The 20086-nt window shown below is 34.5% G+C and overlaps 1 protein-coding gene across 5 annotated transcripts in view; it reads left to right on the plus strand.

Moving 5' to 3' along the window:
- LOC106143108 (GTPase-activating protein skywalker) overlaps window positions 1–20086 on the plus strand; it is a 75766-nt gene that overhangs the window by 22683 nt on the left and 32997 nt on the right. For all 5 annotated transcript variants that reach the window (XM_060952127.1, XM_013345092.2, XM_013345093.2 and 2 more), the window contains exon 4: window positions 10473–10677. In XM_060952127.1, coding sequence (XP_060808110.1) covers window positions 10473–10677 — 205 coding nt within the window. The remainder of the gene's footprint in view (window positions 1–10472; window positions 10678–20086) is intronic.

The raw sequence follows: 20086 nt of genomic DNA on the forward strand, positions 1-20086 counted from the left end.
CCACAAATAATGTGATAAGAAATTGACAAAAAAGAAGATTTTTAAAAGTAGGCCTACAAAATTTGAAGAATTCGTAGATGAGTAGTAAATTTAACATTGCTCCTTTTTTTGCTATTGTATTGTTTTATTTTATTCAATACATTATTAAAAGGTCAAATTATACAGTATGCTAACCCAATTATAACATTCCCGGACCGGTCGAATACGTCTCACATGCTCGTTAGCAGCTGTAAATAGACCTATCGAGGGTCAATAATTACTAGCATGATGTATGGACACATTTGTATCAATCTGTTTTATTTTTTTTAATAGGAAGACCAACATCAACTTTCAAATAGTCAAATAGAAATACAGTTAGCCAGGAAAAGAGCCAATTAAAGGTCCTCGCAAATAAAAAATAGAATAGTTAACTCAGGTTGTACAATGAAAGCACACATAGCTGTTAGTCAAAATTGCAAAAACATTTTTAAATTATAAAGACAAAATATAAATTACTGAAGAAAGTAATCTTTAAGTAAGCGTTTCGCTTTTGTTATGTTTGTGATTAACAAATCCAAGTCTATATATACCTAATTATATCACTTTTTGTACGAAGATAAAATCCAGTAGACCGTGTCACCTTCATAATGAACCAATATTATAATACCTGCTGAATGGTATTTAAATATTAACGATTTTTATTAAAGTTAACTAACATGCAGCATCTCCAAATGGCCAGTAAACGAACGGTCTCTTATAGGCTTCTTATTAGGCGGAGAAACACATGATGATGATCAATAGGAAATGCAATCTCGTTCATCCAAAGCAAGATTAACTTGGGACTAAAACTAAAAGTAAATTTATAAGCGAGATCTCGAAGTATCTGAAGATATTGGAAATTTTCAGTCAACCAAAAGCATAATTGAATGTAAACCCTTACCCTTGATACCAATTGTTTAGTTTAGAACTTCAATATGTAGGTTAATTACAATCTATATATTTTATTACTCATAGAGAAACATATCGTACTTTGACCTGTTTTTGCGCCTGCTCATATCATATGATAGTCTTATTTTTTCAGTCGGAAGTGTTTGACACGTGATAGGTATAATTCCACGGTTCAGCCGCCGCGTCCTTGCCTCGTGCAATTTGTTCCGGTTCTACCTCCAATCTAGGTCCGGTTGATTTTATGCTATCTCTCCACTTTCTATTTGCTTATTTTAAAGTTAGTATTTCATAGTTGTGACCTAGGAGTTGTGTTCAATTGAAGACTTTACAAAGCCAAAAATAAATACAGACGTTGTTATTCATTCTTCTTGTTTAGTAGTACTGTTGCAAATTTTATTATACGTAGTCGCTTTTGTTTGTAACATTATTCAGATTTTATAAAACAAGCCTGCGTGGGAATCCTATGAATTATTCAGACGGTGACTCAGGTTGATGTCACAATCACAATGTTTTTTTAATTAATTACAAAGTTTTGCTTGTTTTTCTAAGTTCTATTAGTTATGCATTCTATAATATCATACGAGTATATCACGTATCTCCATCTTCAAGTATTCATATGCTAAATGTTTTGGGTTTGTAAAATAAAGGAACCAAAACCGAACAACAGTGAGGGTGTTTGATATCATACACTTTGTTTGTTGAGTTTATCTTGTTGAACATCTTTGTCCTTTCAAAACTTGTTGTTAGTTTATTTAACTGTTTTTTGATTATGTTATTTTCCATGCAGATTTATGCCTCATGGGTCTCCAGTTTATGATAATATGCAAGGATGTAGGAAGGATAGATGGCTCTACGTGCCCCAGTTTCTGACTGAACGGAAATGAAAAGACCGCTCTTGGGAATTCGGGAGTTTCGGGATTATACTAGCCAATATTCCGCGACTTTAGCGTCGAATTAAATTATTTAACCATCTTGTTGAAATTTATAGCCTAATGTCGCTATTGGTCGCTTCAGCTATCTTGCTAGTGACGTTCCAGTCATAAACCGGCCAGGTTTATGTAAAATTTAAAAACTTGCGCTTTTTACTGCTTTCTCGTTAATTAAAGCTTCGTAGCACATAATTCAATCAAGAATACTCTTATGATGATGGGAAAAAATATCGAGTATAAAATATTCAAGTAGATCTGCAAGTTACATCTCTTAAGACTGCAGTGTTCAACTTATAGTGAAATTTTATCCAGCCAAAAGTAGTTGTTCACACTGAATTATATGATTGAATTAAAAAATTCGTAGTTTCCTTAGTTCAAACAGTGGTAACAGACCAGAGTTAAAGTCAGCCAGTCAAAGAAACTATTATGTTATCGTAAATAACTACAATACAATGCAAACATGTTGGAATACTCTTAAGCTATTAGCACCTATGCTAAATCGAGTTTTTCTCAGTTCCAAATGTAGGTCATTCCATATATGTAAATACCAACTAAGCAATATAAACGTCGCGTTGTACGCGTAGCTATTTAAAGACCATAGAAATACTTGTGTATTTTGTAAATATTGGATTTGACCATGTTATATTTAAACGTTGGTTTACATACTTACGTCGAAGCGCGTTTTCAGTTGCATTTTCAACTGTTTGATTTGAAGCTTGCATTTTGACAGAGTTGCCTCGAATGGACTCTACTCTTTGAATACAATTCTTTCAACTCTTTGAATCACAATTCTATCATTATGCAGCTATACCTACGTAGCCTTTCAGTCTTTTCGAGACTGTTGGCTTAGTCTACCCTGTATGGGATAAAGATGTGGATAATATGTATGTATATACCTAATTTAAATAAAAAAGCAAAGGTTCTGGTTATAAATAAATTATTAGATGACATACAGCTGAACGTAGCCTTTCCGAATTTGTATAGTGTAATTTAAGTCAGTAACTGGTCATTTATATTCAAATGTTTTAATAAGCATCGCTGTGAAACTTAGTTTATTTGCGCTACAAACATACAATACCAAAGCGCAAATGGTAACTTGGGAACTTTTGTGTTTAATACTCAACTAGTCAACTGCATATCAACTCTATGACGCCGCAATATGGGCGGATATGCAATGAATTTGGGTGGGTTGTTATGCTGTTGACTGTACACTAAGAAGCTGTTTTAGGATTTCAAGTAGCTTTAAATATTGTAAAGTATATTGTTTATATCTTTTCTCGTTTAAAAACACTGAATTTTATTGATTACCATTTGAGAAGAGGTACACGGAACTTTGAGGGCAGAGATTCTTCAGCTTATTATTACAAAAATTTAATGCGAAAATAATGCATATATAACTGTGATTTCAACATTAAACTACAAACAAGTATAACGTAGGAATGTCGCAGTTTACATACAATAGGTGATAAATTAAACCTTTAATTATATTTACCGATAAGTAAATGCAACATTTGTACTTTAATTTATTGTCGTGAATTTGAGTCATCGTAGCGTTTAATAATACTTATTCTGTTTAACTTATTTTTGTAATTCTTGTTCTTGCATGAAATCCAATAAACAAATAACTGATCTAGCCTAACACAAGAAATATTCCATCAACATCAAATGCGCCACTCTGATTGGCTTATCGCCACGAGATTCGAATAATAGTTAATATTAATTGCTTTACTATTAATGATGATGTTGGATGACGTCTGTTTCTTAGTATTTTATGACTTTATTTCGTGTAAGGTGATGTTAGTTTTCAAGTAAAATGGTTGCCAAAATTTGATCTTCATCATGTTTATATCATCCATATAAGTTAAACCTACAAAGAGATAAAGGTTCACTAACAAAGTAATTGTTTATTCCTTAGTATAAAGCCAATGCGATATCGTAGTCTATATAAATCGTCCTAACATCGAAGAACATTATCCTATCAGGACGAGGAAGGTTCGACACAGGCATCACCCAATAACCATCCTTGAGATCAAGACCTTTTATCATTAAGTTTAATAACCCTTTTGGAGCTTCGGACTCTGCGTTCAATGCACTCGTGTCAAATGCACGTAATTAATGGAATTGATTCCTTGACACCCTGGACAGCAGGGGTCACAGTTTCGAGTGTTATCTGGTACAATTCTAGAACCTGATTGCATGTTATTTATCGACGCAATGCACGCGTAAACAAGATATTGTTATTGAGATGTGACGATACTGCTTACAAAGATCTAATTTTATATATATTTGGCATGTTTTTTTTTAACACCAGCCAATTTTCAGAAGAAATTTAGTCCAAACATGGGATATTAAAACTTGTCGTTTATGAAAAAATAAAACTTTCCTTATATTATACCAAATGGTTATCCTCAAATTTGCATAGGTTTGCAAAATATATTTAGATTTCTTTAAACTTTATATTTTTATTCTTTACTGAGAAAATTAGATTTTATCTGAAATGTTTATTTTCATTATTTGAAAAGTCAAACGCCTGTCATAAAAATTGGCGGCTGTTTAGGAAGTCACCTATACCTTTTATAAATTTTGACTTGTCTGTCTTACGGTTATTTTAATGGTTGCACAGTTTTAATTTCATCTAGTAAGCAATCAAGTTAAATTATTCAGTATCTACCTACATTTATCTTACGGTCTTATAATTGTCACGTGATATAAACATTCTTATATGTATAAGTAGTTTCCAAGTATGCACTGATGCTATTAATATGCTTGCTGAAGGTTGCAATTTCTATACCAAGCTATCCCATGTCTAGTCCGGACCCACTTCAGCACCCATGAATTTAAACATGACTATTAGTTGTTATTTTGTTGTCAAACTTGCTAAAAAACGTTCTATACCTAGTAATTAATTCTCAATCACGGAGCACTGATAAAGTATTTTTCTAGTAAGTTATAACAAATAAAAAATGATGATTTAATAAAACATGTTGAAAACTAAGTAAAAAGATGCTTAAAAAATTTGTATCAAACTATCAGTAAAGATGTAGTTACAAGTAATTGCTGTGATTCTAACGTATTGTGCAATGATCACATGGCTCGTTCACATCCGCATCGAAGCAAAGCAAGTGTTGCGTAATGATCCTATGCCGCGTTTCCTCTTTATTAGGTCGATCTATTTCTATCCGTTATCGCGGTGAGCATTGCCAATATTTAAAACAACATTCGCTAAGAAACGAAAATTATAAAAGAAAAGAAAACAACTCTGTATTCTGCCAAAAAACGCTTTGGAAAAATTTAGGCGTATGACTATCAAACTCTTTTAGTTCCAATCCCGTGTTTATGATTTAGATGATTGCTGTCCTAAACAAACGTGCCCAAAAAATGCAAATACAACAAGCAAATTTACTCACTAATCAACATAGAAACAAAGTACAAATATAGACAACAACAAATATTTCTAATCGAAACATATTTATTGAATAACAGTAGGGCATTGATAAAACAATGACGAATTTAAAGGGGGATGACCAACTAATTTTTATAAATATAATCTTGAACAAAACGCATTTATTTAAGCTCCCAGCTTGGCAAAGATAACCCCAGGTCATGCTTTGAATATCACATTATCAATCAGAATAGGTACAGTAAACACAAGTGGGGTTATCAGCTGTGTTTACAGCTCGAACGATATGAAAATTGTCTCTCCAGATATAAGAAACACTTGTCTAATTATATTGTTGTACTGTTCAGATAATTCTAAGTAGAACAGTGGAATTTGCCTAGAATATTATTTCTACTACTGTACTACTATTTTTGGACTGAAACACTAAATATGAACTACATTTGTGTTGGGTTAGCTACGCTAAAATTACGTACAAGAATGTTAACGTGCAAGATTTGTTGTGATTGTTAATTCCGTTGACTGGTAGAGTCGTTTTCTGGTATATGTGAACTAGTTTTGAGACAAGTAAATAAAAACCATGCGCACCGTTCCACTTCTTTATTTATAAATTTACATTATTGTCTTTATGTAAATAACCCTCACGACGTATTTGTTGTATTGTACATCGTTTGTGTTAGTTAACATATTTTTTGTATTAAGTTTACGAACGCGTTTGTACATTCCGTCTGTGTGTGTTTTTAAGTGTTTATTATTGGTCTTTATTATCTTTATTCATTATCGTTAACAATAATTTTCATGTGCAACACTTTACATTCGCATTCAACCTCGTAGATAATAAGAGTGTTTTTCACAATCGACACTCCACCGCGAAAGATTTACTGTAGCGCTCAGTGTGATGGTAAAACACGAAGTTATTTCCGACGGAATCTGCCTTGTGGATTTGCTCCGCCGAAAATAGTATCATCGATCTTATTCGCAACAGAGAATAACAGAGGCATCGTATTTATTTATTCAGTTTTATAAAGGAAAAATTGTGTTACAGAGTTCATTTACATACATATTCCATATTTCTTTTGTTATGTGAGTTATAGTTCTTTTCTTTCCTGATATTATTTATTCTTGAGTCGAAATTCAACGATTGATTTAGAAAACAAATAATACTGTTTTTAGCATACTTCGTTGGACACAGAACAAACCGCTGCAAATTCGCAATTAGGCTTTGGTCGGTCCACTTTATTCAATTTAGCGTTGATTGTCAGTAGCAAGAGGTCGTGTCGGGGTTGTGTCTGCATTAATTAGGGCCTTAGCGCTTCGCCCACGCACGTGCCTATTGTCTATCTTGTGTCTATAGCCTGAAGTTTCTAACGTGATCTGGCTTGCTGCATTATTTTCTCTATTCATAGAAAATGAATTTAAATTAAAGATTGCCTACATTTTGACCTCTAACTGCAATAAACACGAGCGTTGAAAGCGTCTGCATCTGTAGATTACATTAATGTCCGACGTCAAGGTTGCATACAAATGTGCAACGTTGGAGCTGTATTCAATCGGAAACGTCATATCAAGTTCATATTTTCTCAAAAGGTTTGTGGGGCCCACGCTAACCGCGACCTCAATCCTACAGACGCACCACAATTACAAATTCGTTGTTTATATTTACGTCTGTTTTGTTATGAGACGCTGCCGAACAATTGCCAAGAAACACTGTTGCGGTGTCTGTGTTAATCTTGTTTTCGGGTGCCGGCTTTTGTTTGCTAACACTTTCCGTTCACCTATCTGTCAGATCCACATTCACATCTACTTGTGCAATTTGAGTTGTAAGTTTTTGTCTTCTTAATATTTCTGGAGTTGAAGCATTAAAACCATATCTTTAGATTCCAATTTACATACATACAGACATATAATCACGTCTATATCCCTTGCGGGGTAGACAGAGCCTACAGTTTTGTAAAGACTGATAGGCCACGTTCAGCTATTTGGCTTTAAGATAGGATTGAGATTCAAATAGTGACAGGTTGCTAGCCCATCGCCTAAAAGAAGAATCCCAAGTTTATAAGCCTACCCCTTAGTCGGCTTTTACTACATCCATGGGAAAGAGATAGAGTGGTCCTATTCTTTTTGTATTGGTGCCGGGAACCACACGGCACTTCCAATAATTTATGAACTTAATATTACTAAAAACAGCGACCTATTGGTAACAATTCTATTGTCAAACGGCTTTTAATAACAACAAATTAACCTGTATTTTGCCCAGCCCACTAAGTCACAACAAAAGAATATGAAAAGTGATCACGTGCCACACAGATATAGAACTGGTTTTGGAGTCATGAGGCTTCGTTTATAAACAACAAGCTACTGGAGCAGGTTTGGTTGTTCTAAGCGTGGGCGGCCTTGACTGAGCGAAGGACGCACGCGCAGGGGGGCGTGGCACCACACGCGAGAACCAGTATACGTGACGTGTGCGCCTTTTTTCAAAACTATTCATTCTTATATCCGCCGATCCGTACGATGATGGTTTCTTACACACTTGGCTAATGTTGTCGGACACGCAAATTATGTTGTTTGTTTTAACTGGTTTAAACTTGCCTTTTATTCAACACGCTTGCCAGTTCTTGTCTATTAAATATTATTTGTTTCATTTCGTAAATTTTGCCAGAACCAGAATATAAGTCTTAGGTTACACTAATAAAAGATGTTTATTAGTTTGTACAATTTCGTCGCTTGTTAAGCTGGCATCATCCATCATTATAGTAACATAAGATTCTCATTTTTTTTATTAGTATTTCGACCGCTTTACATAAAAACTCCTAAATTGTTGTTGCTAAATCGTATTAATAATTACAGTATACAACTGTTCCAATCGTCGAATGTTTTATTGCCGCATTGATTTTAACGATGGACTGTAAATTTGTGCGGGATATTATAAATATCGTGTTTTATCTTTTTGAGATCATCGCTAGCATCGAATATTAGTTCTCTGAATGTCTTTTCAACTGAAATTTAAAGAGTTCCGTGAAATACAATAAAAATCGATCGATGTACGCTTGTTTCATTCTAAGAGGCCCGGACGGTCTATACGTGTTTCCAATGTAAATGAACTGTAGCTACGCGAGTTGAATAGATTCAGTGCTTCAGTTATTGTCATCGCTCCGTCAGTTATTTGCTTTTAGTGCTTTCTTTATTACTCAGTTATTTTTTGGATCTTCACTGTAAATTACTCTATTAAAAGATCTTTGATGAATTAAATGCCAAAAATGATTAAAACAAATGAAACAATACAACTACAACAATTTAGAAAAATAAAACAATAATACTTCCAGTAACAATTGTGTAATATATTATGGACATAGATCTTAACATAGATAAATTCCTTTTATGGATATTGTTGAAAACAAACACTCATTATTCAAGGCCGTTGGAATTCATTGTCTTCTCGGTGTCTGTCACAATATGAAAGTACATCATACACATCTACTTATACACTACACAGTCAGTCGACATACAAGTTATTTGCATTAACCAACACTATTTACCAAACTCAGTGGCTAAATCTTGCTTTACACTTATTTGTTTGTCTTCGTTACTTATTAATAGTTAATTTAAAAGACATTTATGTATCCATTACGGTTTGATCGAAGATTACGAACTTCCGACCATTGCCAACATAACTAACACGTATGACTGGCAGTTCCTTAAGGAACAATTTCAATTGATTTAATTGGTAAATAATGGTTCAACTTCTTTGGACGAGATATAAATTTTAAGAATTTTCTTTCTGTTTAATTTGTACCATTACAGATGTTGCTCAACCCTTTTATCTGATTCTCGCCCATTCTAGTGTTATTTCTCAAAAAAAAACTACAAATCAGTCATCAATTAAATCTTCTAAATCACATGGAAATGTTATACGTTTGGGTTGTGTGTTCATATGTCCATCAGTGTCTGAAAAAGTGTCAAATTTCACTCTGAAACATTGCATTACATAAGCGTTTTTGTCACCATCGTTATCCGCTGTTGTTGTCATAGGCGTTCTTTTATGGTATTTGAAGTTTACACAAATATTTACCACGGTCGTTGACTCATATTTTCTTTACATAACACCAACGCAAAATTAGAAACGACGTTTTTTTTATATTTCGGACTTTGTAGATATTGATAAGATTCAGTGTATAGACCTTTTAAATATGGTCAGTTGAACTGTGCTAATAGACATTAATAAAGCTTTTTACAGAATTTCTAAAATTATCGACAGCAGCAAGCCTAACATCTTAAAACAATACCGCGCCTCCCGAAAGCTCGATAAAATCTCTAGCAGTTATTTTTGATGGATTTTCTGGTGCTAACGCCGTACACGCTATCTATCATGTCGGGTGAAATTGGCTCTTCCGATTGCCAAACAGTCTTCTGACGTAGGATGGTTGAATACAAGTATTTACTGGCTTTGTATTCGCATCTCTTTATTATACACTTTCATTGAGCATTCAAATAAAATAAGATAAAAGAGAACTACAAGGTCAGAAGATTTAGGAATGTCAATTGCTATACATCTTTGGCTATTTTATGATTGACTAACGTCTGTAGAGTGACAGTGATGCTCAAATCATAAATTGAGGTGCAGTAGGACAGTATATGTACCTAATTGTATGACTATGTCGAGCCGGCCTTGCTTGCAAAGTGGATAATCACGGTTCAAGCCGCGAAATGTCCGTAGTAGATTGGATAACAAATTTATGTGTTTACCAAATGTATTCGCATGTTCTTTGTGCAGCTTCGCCAAAAACATCCGTTTGAAATATTTTTAAATACTCTTAATATTTTCATTTAAGTAAAATTAGCAACTGTTTGATAGCAGGTTATTTTTGCAGCGGTTAATTTCTATTGTTGTATCACGTAAAATCAATTCACTCTCAGCCAAATTACGCCTGGTATTATTATGTATGTAGTACATCGTTTGAGAGAATATGGGTAAATTGGGGTATTTGTAGATCAGCACGCTCTTTGATTTACGTCGCTCTTTTTGCTCTTAATTACGTGTCCATTAGCACCACCTGTCAATTTAATTAATATTTATCGTGCTTTCTAAAATACTTAGATTTTATAAAGGCTCTACTCTTACAATCGATCATTAATTACATCCGCTTCGTGTCTGTATTCAGACATTCAATTTCTAAGCTTACCTGAGTGACTGTTATCATTAATATATCTATTCTTTTCAGGTTTTTGGCACAGTGGAGTTACCAGACAAGCCGATCATGCTCCCGCCCTTCGTGGAGGCGACCCACTGCCTCGGCTACCACCTGACCCGTAAAGGGAGAGCCGTAGCAGACAGAGTGGTCTCTGTTTTAGGCTACGCTTGTCCAGACATCACCTACAGTCCCAGTCTCTACCCGATCACAGCCGCTTTGCTGCACTTCATGCCTGGTGAGTGCTTTGTCACTTTCAACATTTTCTGATTCGTTGTGATTTGTAATACCATTTTTTATCTTAGAAATACGTCTCATGAATAGTCACAATAGGTTAGGTATTATCCTGTAGGTGTTTCAATTTTGCATGGGCAAAACGTCAATGTACAATTTTTTTTGTTTCAATAAACTAGTACATTTGTACTTGCACGATACTTTACGATAATACGGTAAATTCTTCTGCTTTCTTTTTAACATGATGCATCTGACTAGTTTGTTTTTATTCATAAATTGCCTTAAGATCAATTCCTCTTAATCTTTAATCATATTATGAGCCCGATTTCATTTATCTTATCTCTTATAAAATATTTAGCGACGGAAGCTCTAAATCTGTCTTCGTCAACCGCGTGTTTTTATGAATAATGTCTTGGAACATCTTATCAATAATGGTTACGAGCTCGGTTATTGCTTATTAAATGACTTATTTTTTTCACAAAAGTATTTCCTGTTAATGAATTATGCAACAGCGTCAAATATCTGTCTTTTCTTCTTGAACTACTTCTATACATTTTAGGCCGCAAAAGTAGTACTTACAATAAATCTCAATATAATTTGAATCCAAGAGGATCTAAATATCTTTCATGAAGATTAAACTGGTTTCAATTTATTCAGGTAACAACCGGTTATATAAAACATCCTTCCAATTCTAGAGCAGAGGCGTCACAAAATTTACCGTCGCTCTCGCCTTAATTCAGTAATGAGTGCGGGGGGCGATGATTGAACTCGGCAATAGGCAAATTGCCTCAGTCTCTCCCGTCTGTATCTCACTTATCGCAGCCTTCTCCCAAAGTAAAAATACGCTCTAGGTCTTCATGCTATGATCTACTGTTCTTTGCGTTTCTATCATATACAAGACTTGTAATGGCGAAATCTAAAACGAACCTTCACACATTGTGAATATGATTTGAAATCATTCTTGTATGTTTGAGTGACGATCCGACGACAAATGGACGACGCCGGCACGCCACAGATTTGCATTGCGTCCGTCGTAGCCGTCAATTTCATACGTCTCGCTTCCTTCGTCTCACGTTTTCGTGTAATTGTATGGAATGCGACTAGATATTTGAGATCAATATATGCTATGTATTTTTAGGAATGAGCCCAATCGCTTTCTTCTGTTTGAGTCAGTCGTGATTTGATAAATATATGGTCACCGTTGGGTTTTCTTTTTATATAAAAGTGAACAGAATGTTATCATGGCAATGCATTGTGGTTGTAACACTTGTTAACAAATATTCTATTCCGTGCATTGCAGGTGTTTATGTCACCACAAATGTTAACAATACCTGATTCATTGACATAAGACAATTAAATGTCGTGGGACTACGGACAATGTGGTTTCTGTGGGATTTTATTATTATCCTCTGGGTTTTAGCTTATTATTTGTGTGGTTTACTTATATATTTTTTTCTTATATATTTTAAATGCCCTTCATGCTACCGGAACTTACATTGAGAACTTGTAAGCATGTTTTTTGTTTTGATTAATTTTCATGTAATACTGTAATGTGATTTTTTTAAAATGGTCACAAATTCTCAAGACACTCATGAGTGCATTCAAAACCTTAGTGTCTTATGTCGCTTAGATGACTGAATCGGCTAGGTATATAGTCCTTGAAACTTCTTCACATACATAAATTTGAAACTTTTTTGTGGGAACCATAATGTCATGAGAAAGTTTTTTAATGTATTGAAAAGATTCAAAGAAACAAGGACGCAGCCTATTGAAAAAAAGTGGTTCGTTTAGTTGATGTTCTCATGATTAGTTACAAAACTACTGAAAATACTGGTTGTGTTGTTGTTATTAGAATTGAATGATAATCAATAAAGAAAATAAATAATAACAAGAATTCAAACATAGCCCAAAATACAGATTCATTTCAAGGAAAAACATTCAAGCCGCCTTATGTGATTTAAAACACCGTTATACATTCATTGGTGATGTGTTTCAGTAATTGGCTCCTGGCCAGTGCCACTCGTATTGATCTAGCAAACGTCGCATATTGGTGTATCGGTGTGCTGGAAACCGAATTGCTTAATTTTATTGCCTATAATTCCCGGTGGGGATTTTACATTCGGTTTTTTGTGTTCGTCGCATTCGTCGTTATTGTTTGTGTACAATAGTTGTTTTCATTATGTAGTTTTAATTTGGTTATTTAGATATGATTATAAACTTTATTACTATTTATTATTTGGAGATGTTAGAAGAACCAGTAATCGTCGAATATGTATGAAAAGAGTAATGAGTGTGAAAGAAGTGTAAGGATCGTAGCAAGTGGAAATCCATAGTGTCTGATTATCTCAATGGGAGATAGGCTTTAAATTCTCTTTTGATTTTGAATTTTCAAAACCACTCATGGTCGTCGTAAACAATTGTTGAGGTTACCGACAGAATTTGGGTTCGGACAAGAATGCGAACACGTATCAAAGAATTTTCTGACTAATGAATTATAAGCAACGGTAAAATGTCTTATATGTTCATTCGGCAAAAAACAAGAGTCAATTCCATTAATTCGCACAAAGGTCGGTAGGGCGACGCAAAAAGCTTGCTCTGAATGAAATCCTCATTACATGTTGTTTGTTCGTGTTTCACGATCAGTCAGGTGGAACCAGCCTTCCCGTTCCGCGGCAACACGTCAGATAAACACAAAGAAAAAATCTTTCAAAAGAAACTCAAGATATCTGCGTTAAATTTTCAGCTAAGAGCCTGAAAGCGTTCATAAAAAGAAATGGCTCAGTGGCGTTGTCACATTTTCTTAAACTGCGCATCGCTTGTCGAATTTTTCTTTTCATTCTGCTTCTGAAGTAATCTCTCTCTAGTTTTGTTACCGGAATCAATGTTTTTATTTGCAATCTGATCTTTTAAGATTTTCTTTCGTAGTTGTAATATTTTTTTTTTTTGACATGGATCTGTTCCCATATCGTCAATAATCTTGTATCAGGAGATACGATTGTTATATAATATTAACAAGGTTGGGCGGCTTTCCATATGGTACAGTCCAATAAGTCACGAGTGTGCAATCATACAGCAAGGTGAGACAATTAGATAGATCTAGAAAATCAGAACAAATAAGTCTCAAACACAATATTAATGAAACAGCTTAAGCCAAAGCAACATACATTATATGTGATTCCAAGACATTGTTCCATAGACCTGATGTCATGTCGTCTTCAAATGATCTCTAATAAGAGCGTTATTACACGCCTATTCTATCTACTGTAGTTGTCGTCGCAATAAACCCTTATTACTCGCCTACAATGTATCACATGATGCGATTCAGACCTAGGTTGACACACCCACTCACGCAACTCTCTAATAAACATTTTTCCTTGACCTTTTTATCTCTAGCTGTCTTTTCTCTAAACATAAACTTTAAAGTGCATCTGCCATAACTACTATTATCGTGGAAAAAAATATTATTGAAATTGTTACGTCATTTAATTTTTCCGCTGTTGTGTGTAGTAAATCCACCAGATTGGCATTCGGGCTTAATTTACCCGCTATTTCTGGCTCTGACGGTCGATCGAATGTGGTTATCATACCTTTTTGTTACATGCAAAGAATATCCCATGTTCAGTGACCTATGTAGGTATTTGTATTTACTGTATACGATATAGTACATCTACGCTTTTATGGAACAGTGTCCCCAGACGTGCTCAGAATGGCAAAGTAAGTACGGATCTCGTCTATTTCAATTTTCTCTTTTATGTTAGAGTAAGGTATGCAGATAAACCTCTAGACGCCATGGCGCGTAGACGTGACGTTAATTTGGGTCAAGTTATAACGATCCCCTAATGGCTCTTGAAGATTCTCAGCTCGGCGTTTTTACGAAAAAGCTTTCTTTGTTACATTTTACAACGGATTTAGTAATAAAAGTTTTCAGCATGAAGAATAAAGTTAATATTTCTTCGGTACGGTTCTAGACTCTTGAATTTATTTATCAAGTATTTATCGTGGAGCACGTAGGTATGGATTTAATCTATAGCACTTGTTTTTATACTTGTTTCATTTGTAGATATAAATACTATTGTATTAATATACTAGTTTTTATACCATATTATTCTTCCTTGTTTTTTTTTTAAATTTATTTGCGAACATTTTTAAAAACACATTATTACGGGAAAAATAAAATTTTTCTACGCAGTATACTGCATAACTTTTCCCATCCAATCCCTGTTTATTATAGCCATAACCCGGTGGATATTCTAGCTTTAACAGTGTTGCATTCGGCCTCGCGAGTGTTTTAACCCGGATCCTTTGGGCGTAGTTCCCAGAATGTAGGTCAATCCCCGGCCCGTTTCACGTTGGAGCGTTCTTATTGCTCTCCGCTCTGAATTTCTGAGCCTCTGTTGCTAGCGTCATTTTGTTTTTCTTGTTTTTTATAAAACTTTTGTTGTGTAAATATATATGTTTCATCAACATCATTTTGCTTTAAACAATCTTTAAAACGATTGTTAGGCTCTATAAAGTTTTGTTACTATTTGTACCACGTATTCAGGCGTGTAACTTGAACTATATTAAGTGTGAAGAAAATACTTGATTTCGTTTTAAGTGCCGTAGCATTTTATTTGAATGTATACATTTTGCGATAAAATATAGCCAGCGATATAATTACTTTAATTTCAAAGCCATTTCAGATATTTCCATTCAGTTTTGCGTAATTAATCGCATATAGGACTTTGCTTGCATTCTGATACATATGCCGGTGACCTTAAAATTCCTACCGAAAAATTTAAACGATTATCGCAAAAAATAAAATACACAAACACTACACAAGAAATTTGCAAATTCCCCATTATATCGTTATTATAAACTGCGATTCTATAAACAAACTTAATTCCTTTAAATACGTCACAGTCCACTTCGTATTACCGATGGCAATACATCAAAGCTTCAATTTTACGAGCATCATTGGACCACGAATTGCATGTTTGTTTACAGCTGCAACCCACGTGGCCGGTTGTTTTAATACGTCTACATTGGCACCTGTATCTTCATTATCGCCTTTAGGTTTTTCATTTTCATGTGCGTCTTTGTTTATTATCTGCTTGTTCTTAATATAAGACTCCTGGTTTATTTCGTTCTTTGATTACTTCTATTACGGTTTAATTGCCGAGTTTGTGATATTTTACAAATTCAGATTTGACCCCAATGGAAAGTTGAAAATTCGTTAGAAAATAACTTTACACAATAAGCCTATTATTATTTGATTTAATTTCGCAGGTATTCACAGTTGACGTCAACCGTTCCCTATTGATTTCGATGCTCTACAATGATGATGTAGTTGGGATATAGTTGTTCAAAGTTAATTGTTTACTTTACTTATAGGGTTTAGTTTATACAGAACTTCAGGACAGGGAACTGAGTTTTAATGACATGGTTTGTTCATGACCAGTCCCAGTCCCAGATATTGGTTGTTTTCTATTAATCAATCTATTGGCTATTTATAATGGCGTTTGTAGTTGCATCATCAATAAACTTCACATTGTCGTGAGTCACTGTCTCTATGCGGTCGGCCTTACCCACCCACCTCGGTGCAAGGACTTTTACTTATGATCTAGTTCTGTTATAGTGAGGTCGATGTAATTGATACATATGGGTTTAGGTTATTGTCGAGTTGATACTTATTCGTATTGTGTTTATTTAAGTTAAATTTTTGATTAGTTGGTTTTCTTTAACGCTTACATTAATTGCATCTTCTTTAAACCCATACAGAGTTGATTGAGCAAATTATTTAATGTTTATAGGTGTGTCAAAGTAGTGTGGTGCTTAGGTGACTTTTTGAATAAGTTTGATTGATTCTATGACCATGATACAAAAGCGAAACACATCGAAATGTGATTTTATGCCTTTTTTAGAGCGAAGATTTTCGTCAGGTATCACACAAGTTTGATATGTCGGGTCGGCGGCCTACGACATTTCTACTGTTACGAATGTAGACAGAGGAATCGTAGCACCGGGGTTACGATGCTACGAAAAAGAAGTACTTAGAACTGTTCGAGGAGTAAATAGTGATTTAGTCATTAAAGAAAAATTTATTTGTTTTAACCACTCAACAATATAAAATTTAGACCAATGAGAAGAAAGCAATTAATTCAATAAATCTATATTTACTCGCTGGTCATAAATTGTTAGAATTCATTTATTCTTTAGAACTCGAAAGAAACGTTAAGGTTACCGACTTAACTATAAGCCAATAAGAAAAAGATAGGTAACGTAAATTAACGTTTATTATTAATTATTGAGAAATTCTTTTTAAAATCCATGTGATAAGATGGCATGACTTAGTGTTCACGTCAGCGCTATCGCATTGATAACGTGTGACGTTTCTCGTGACGCTCGATTGATGCTGAGGGCACTCGTGGTAATCCCCACAAATGCCTATGCACTTTATGTATACGTCACGATGATGATAATATTCTCTGTATGTTTTTATTGTAATGCCGTGTGATTCCCGGCACCAATACAAAAAAGAATAGGACCACTCCATTTCTTTCCCATATATGTCGTAAAAGGCGACTAAGGGATATGCTTACATACTTGTGATTCTTTTTTTAGGCGATGGGCTAGCAACCTGTCACTATTTGGATCTCAATTCCATCATTAAGCCGAGCAGCTGAATGTGGCCATTCATTCTTTTCGGGACTATTGGCTCTGTCTACCCCGTAAGGGATATAGACGTGACTATATGTATGTATGTATGTTTTTATTTTACTTGAGTTTTATACTTTATTATCATAAATTCTTCTGCGTGTAATGTAACGAAACAGAAAGTGTCAACGTGAGCCCGTGCCAAGGTACCCAGGTTCGATCTATCCACAAAGTCACCGCTGTCTATTTAAATCATTAAAAATGTGAAATGCAGGATGTGTAAAAATGTTCTAAGTTGTGTTAATGGTAATCCTGGTAACAGAGTAACTTTACGTTACCCTGCTACCTTAGGACGATAGTCACACCAATTTACCTGACTTGTGACGTCGTGCCATTTCAGTCTCCTCGGCGCCCCTCTTCGTAGCCCGGGAGCCCTATAAAAGCGCGCACAAGCACCCCGGGTCCTCACCTTCGGCATATCAGTATTCACCAAGTTAAGTAGGTCGCTATCCTCTAGCAACTCCCACAACCCCCTATTGACTTGTAAAACTAGTCCAAATAAAGATTGTCTATTTTTTATCATCTGTCATTTCTGTTACCTGCGATGTTTTACTAAAAAGCCACAAACTCTACTCTTAGATACTGATTTAGCCTCCCCAAGATCCAGGGTGTGCGAGACCGAGTTAAATATCGGCAGAATGGATCATCAGATCCCAATATAATTTCACTCTTTTACGTTTCCCAGTTCATTCAAAATACTCGATCATTTCATCTAAGCCAGCGAGCCGTGTCCCGAAAACGTGCCTCTTTCATCTTTTGTTTCGAACTCAATTAAATTAAGTGTTCAGGCAACAATAAGGGTTGTTCCGGTCTTCAAAGACGCCCCTGTTACCAGTCTCACAAATTAACCCTTGGAACGGCTAAGCAATATTCGCTGACCGGTCAAATTTGTACCGGCTAACTTAGATGATATTTTGTCTTCGTTTTTAAAAAGGGATTATTAACATTGTTTGTAGATGTAATGTGTTTTCTTTTCACCATTTTTGTCGTTGTTTTAAGACGTTTTAAGTATTTAAGATACTATTGTTCTACAAAAGTAACTACAACATCCACCGGTGTAATTGTACCTTGTATTATGATATTTGGTTTATGTATAATACATACATACATACATAAAATCACGCCTCTTTCCCGGAGGGGTAGGCAGAGACTACCTCTTTCCACTTGCCACGATCTCTGCATACTTCCTTCGCTTCATCCACATTCATAACTCTCTTCATGCAAGCTCGGCGGTTTCGGGTACTATGTACTATGTTTATGTATAATATAGTCATTTTTTTTTTATTAATTTCTCTGTTAAGATACACATTTTGAGCCTGGCTCTTGGATTTTTATCTTTATAAGTATTTATCAATTATCAATACAAATAATAATCATAATATATGTATAGTATCGTTGAGTTAGTGTCCCATGCACTAGTAACTTTATTTACGTATTAATAATAAATTCATGTATATATAATAATGTACATATACATATATATTATATGTTTTGATTAAATTTGGTAAAACAAATACATTGCAATCATAAGTGCCTAGTTTACGTTCAGGAGTCAATGTATTGATCACATTAGGTATTAGCATCCAGTCATGGCCGACTACAGGCTTGTTTACTGAAATCTGTCGTGCTTTATATCACGTATACGAATCGTGACTCGAGAAATTAACAATCATCTGGCCACAACTTTAACAATGCAATAGATATAACCTCACCACCTATGATTTATAAAGAGAAAACAACTTTATCCACCGCACGGCTAACTTTGTACAATGACGGACGAAGTAAACTAAGAATTAGCAGATTTGTTGATAATTAAAATGGTAAAAATATGCTCGTGCCGTAACAGTGTTAAACGTTATTGTAAATATTTGATGGTTATGTTTGGAAGCTGTAACATTGTAAGTTGTATTGCAGATAATGTTAGGATGGTATATGACGTCATATATATACTACGTGTTTTCTTAAATCAAGGTAGAAAGAAATTCTAAAGATTTATAACAGAGGAAGATCTTGGCTAGAATTAATTTGGCTTGTTGTAAATAACGTTTCAACTCTCAGTTCGACTCATGACTTGAACATAGAACGATGCTTTAATATTAAAAGGCTCATATTCCTGACATTCTTTTGTGGACAACGGTCAAGAAAATAAAAAAAATATTGAATAAAAAAATTATTGTGGTCTGTTAGTGTCCGTTTTCGTCCAATTTTCTCTTCACTTCTCATCTATATAATCTGCATTTTTATTGAGAAATTCAAATACAAAGGGTCGTTTATCAACTATGCAACAAATGATTGACGCTTTTCTTAAAAATATACCTATAATATATCAAAAAATATAAAGTTGTTATTCAATAAGTATCAGTGAAACGTATGAAGATTATGTAATCGCGTCTAGTCCGCTTGAACGATAAACGTTGATAACACTATTTTATTACAAAATCTGCGTTGGCGATGACTCAGTTAGCACTTAGCCGATACTCTTCTTACTCATATCGCCTTAGAGAAGTTCCAAAACATTTCGTCACGATCACGAGTGACTTACGTCGATGGTATGATAATAATATGATTATTTAATATCCTATATTGAAATTGCCACAAATTAATGATTTCGTACTACAAAGTTCGTATCATACGGATGGTTAACACTAATTTGAATCATCTTATTTGCATGATTGTAATTGTTTCTAGTTTTGAGTGTAAAAGAATGGAAGGATGTA

Source organism: Amyelois transitella, chromosome 2 (genome assembly GCF_032362555.1).
Source record: "Amyelois transitella isolate CPQ chromosome 2, ilAmyTran1.1, whole genome shotgun sequence".
Lineage (NCBI taxonomy): Eukaryota > Metazoa > Arthropoda > Insecta > Lepidoptera > Pyralidae > Amyelois > Amyelois transitella.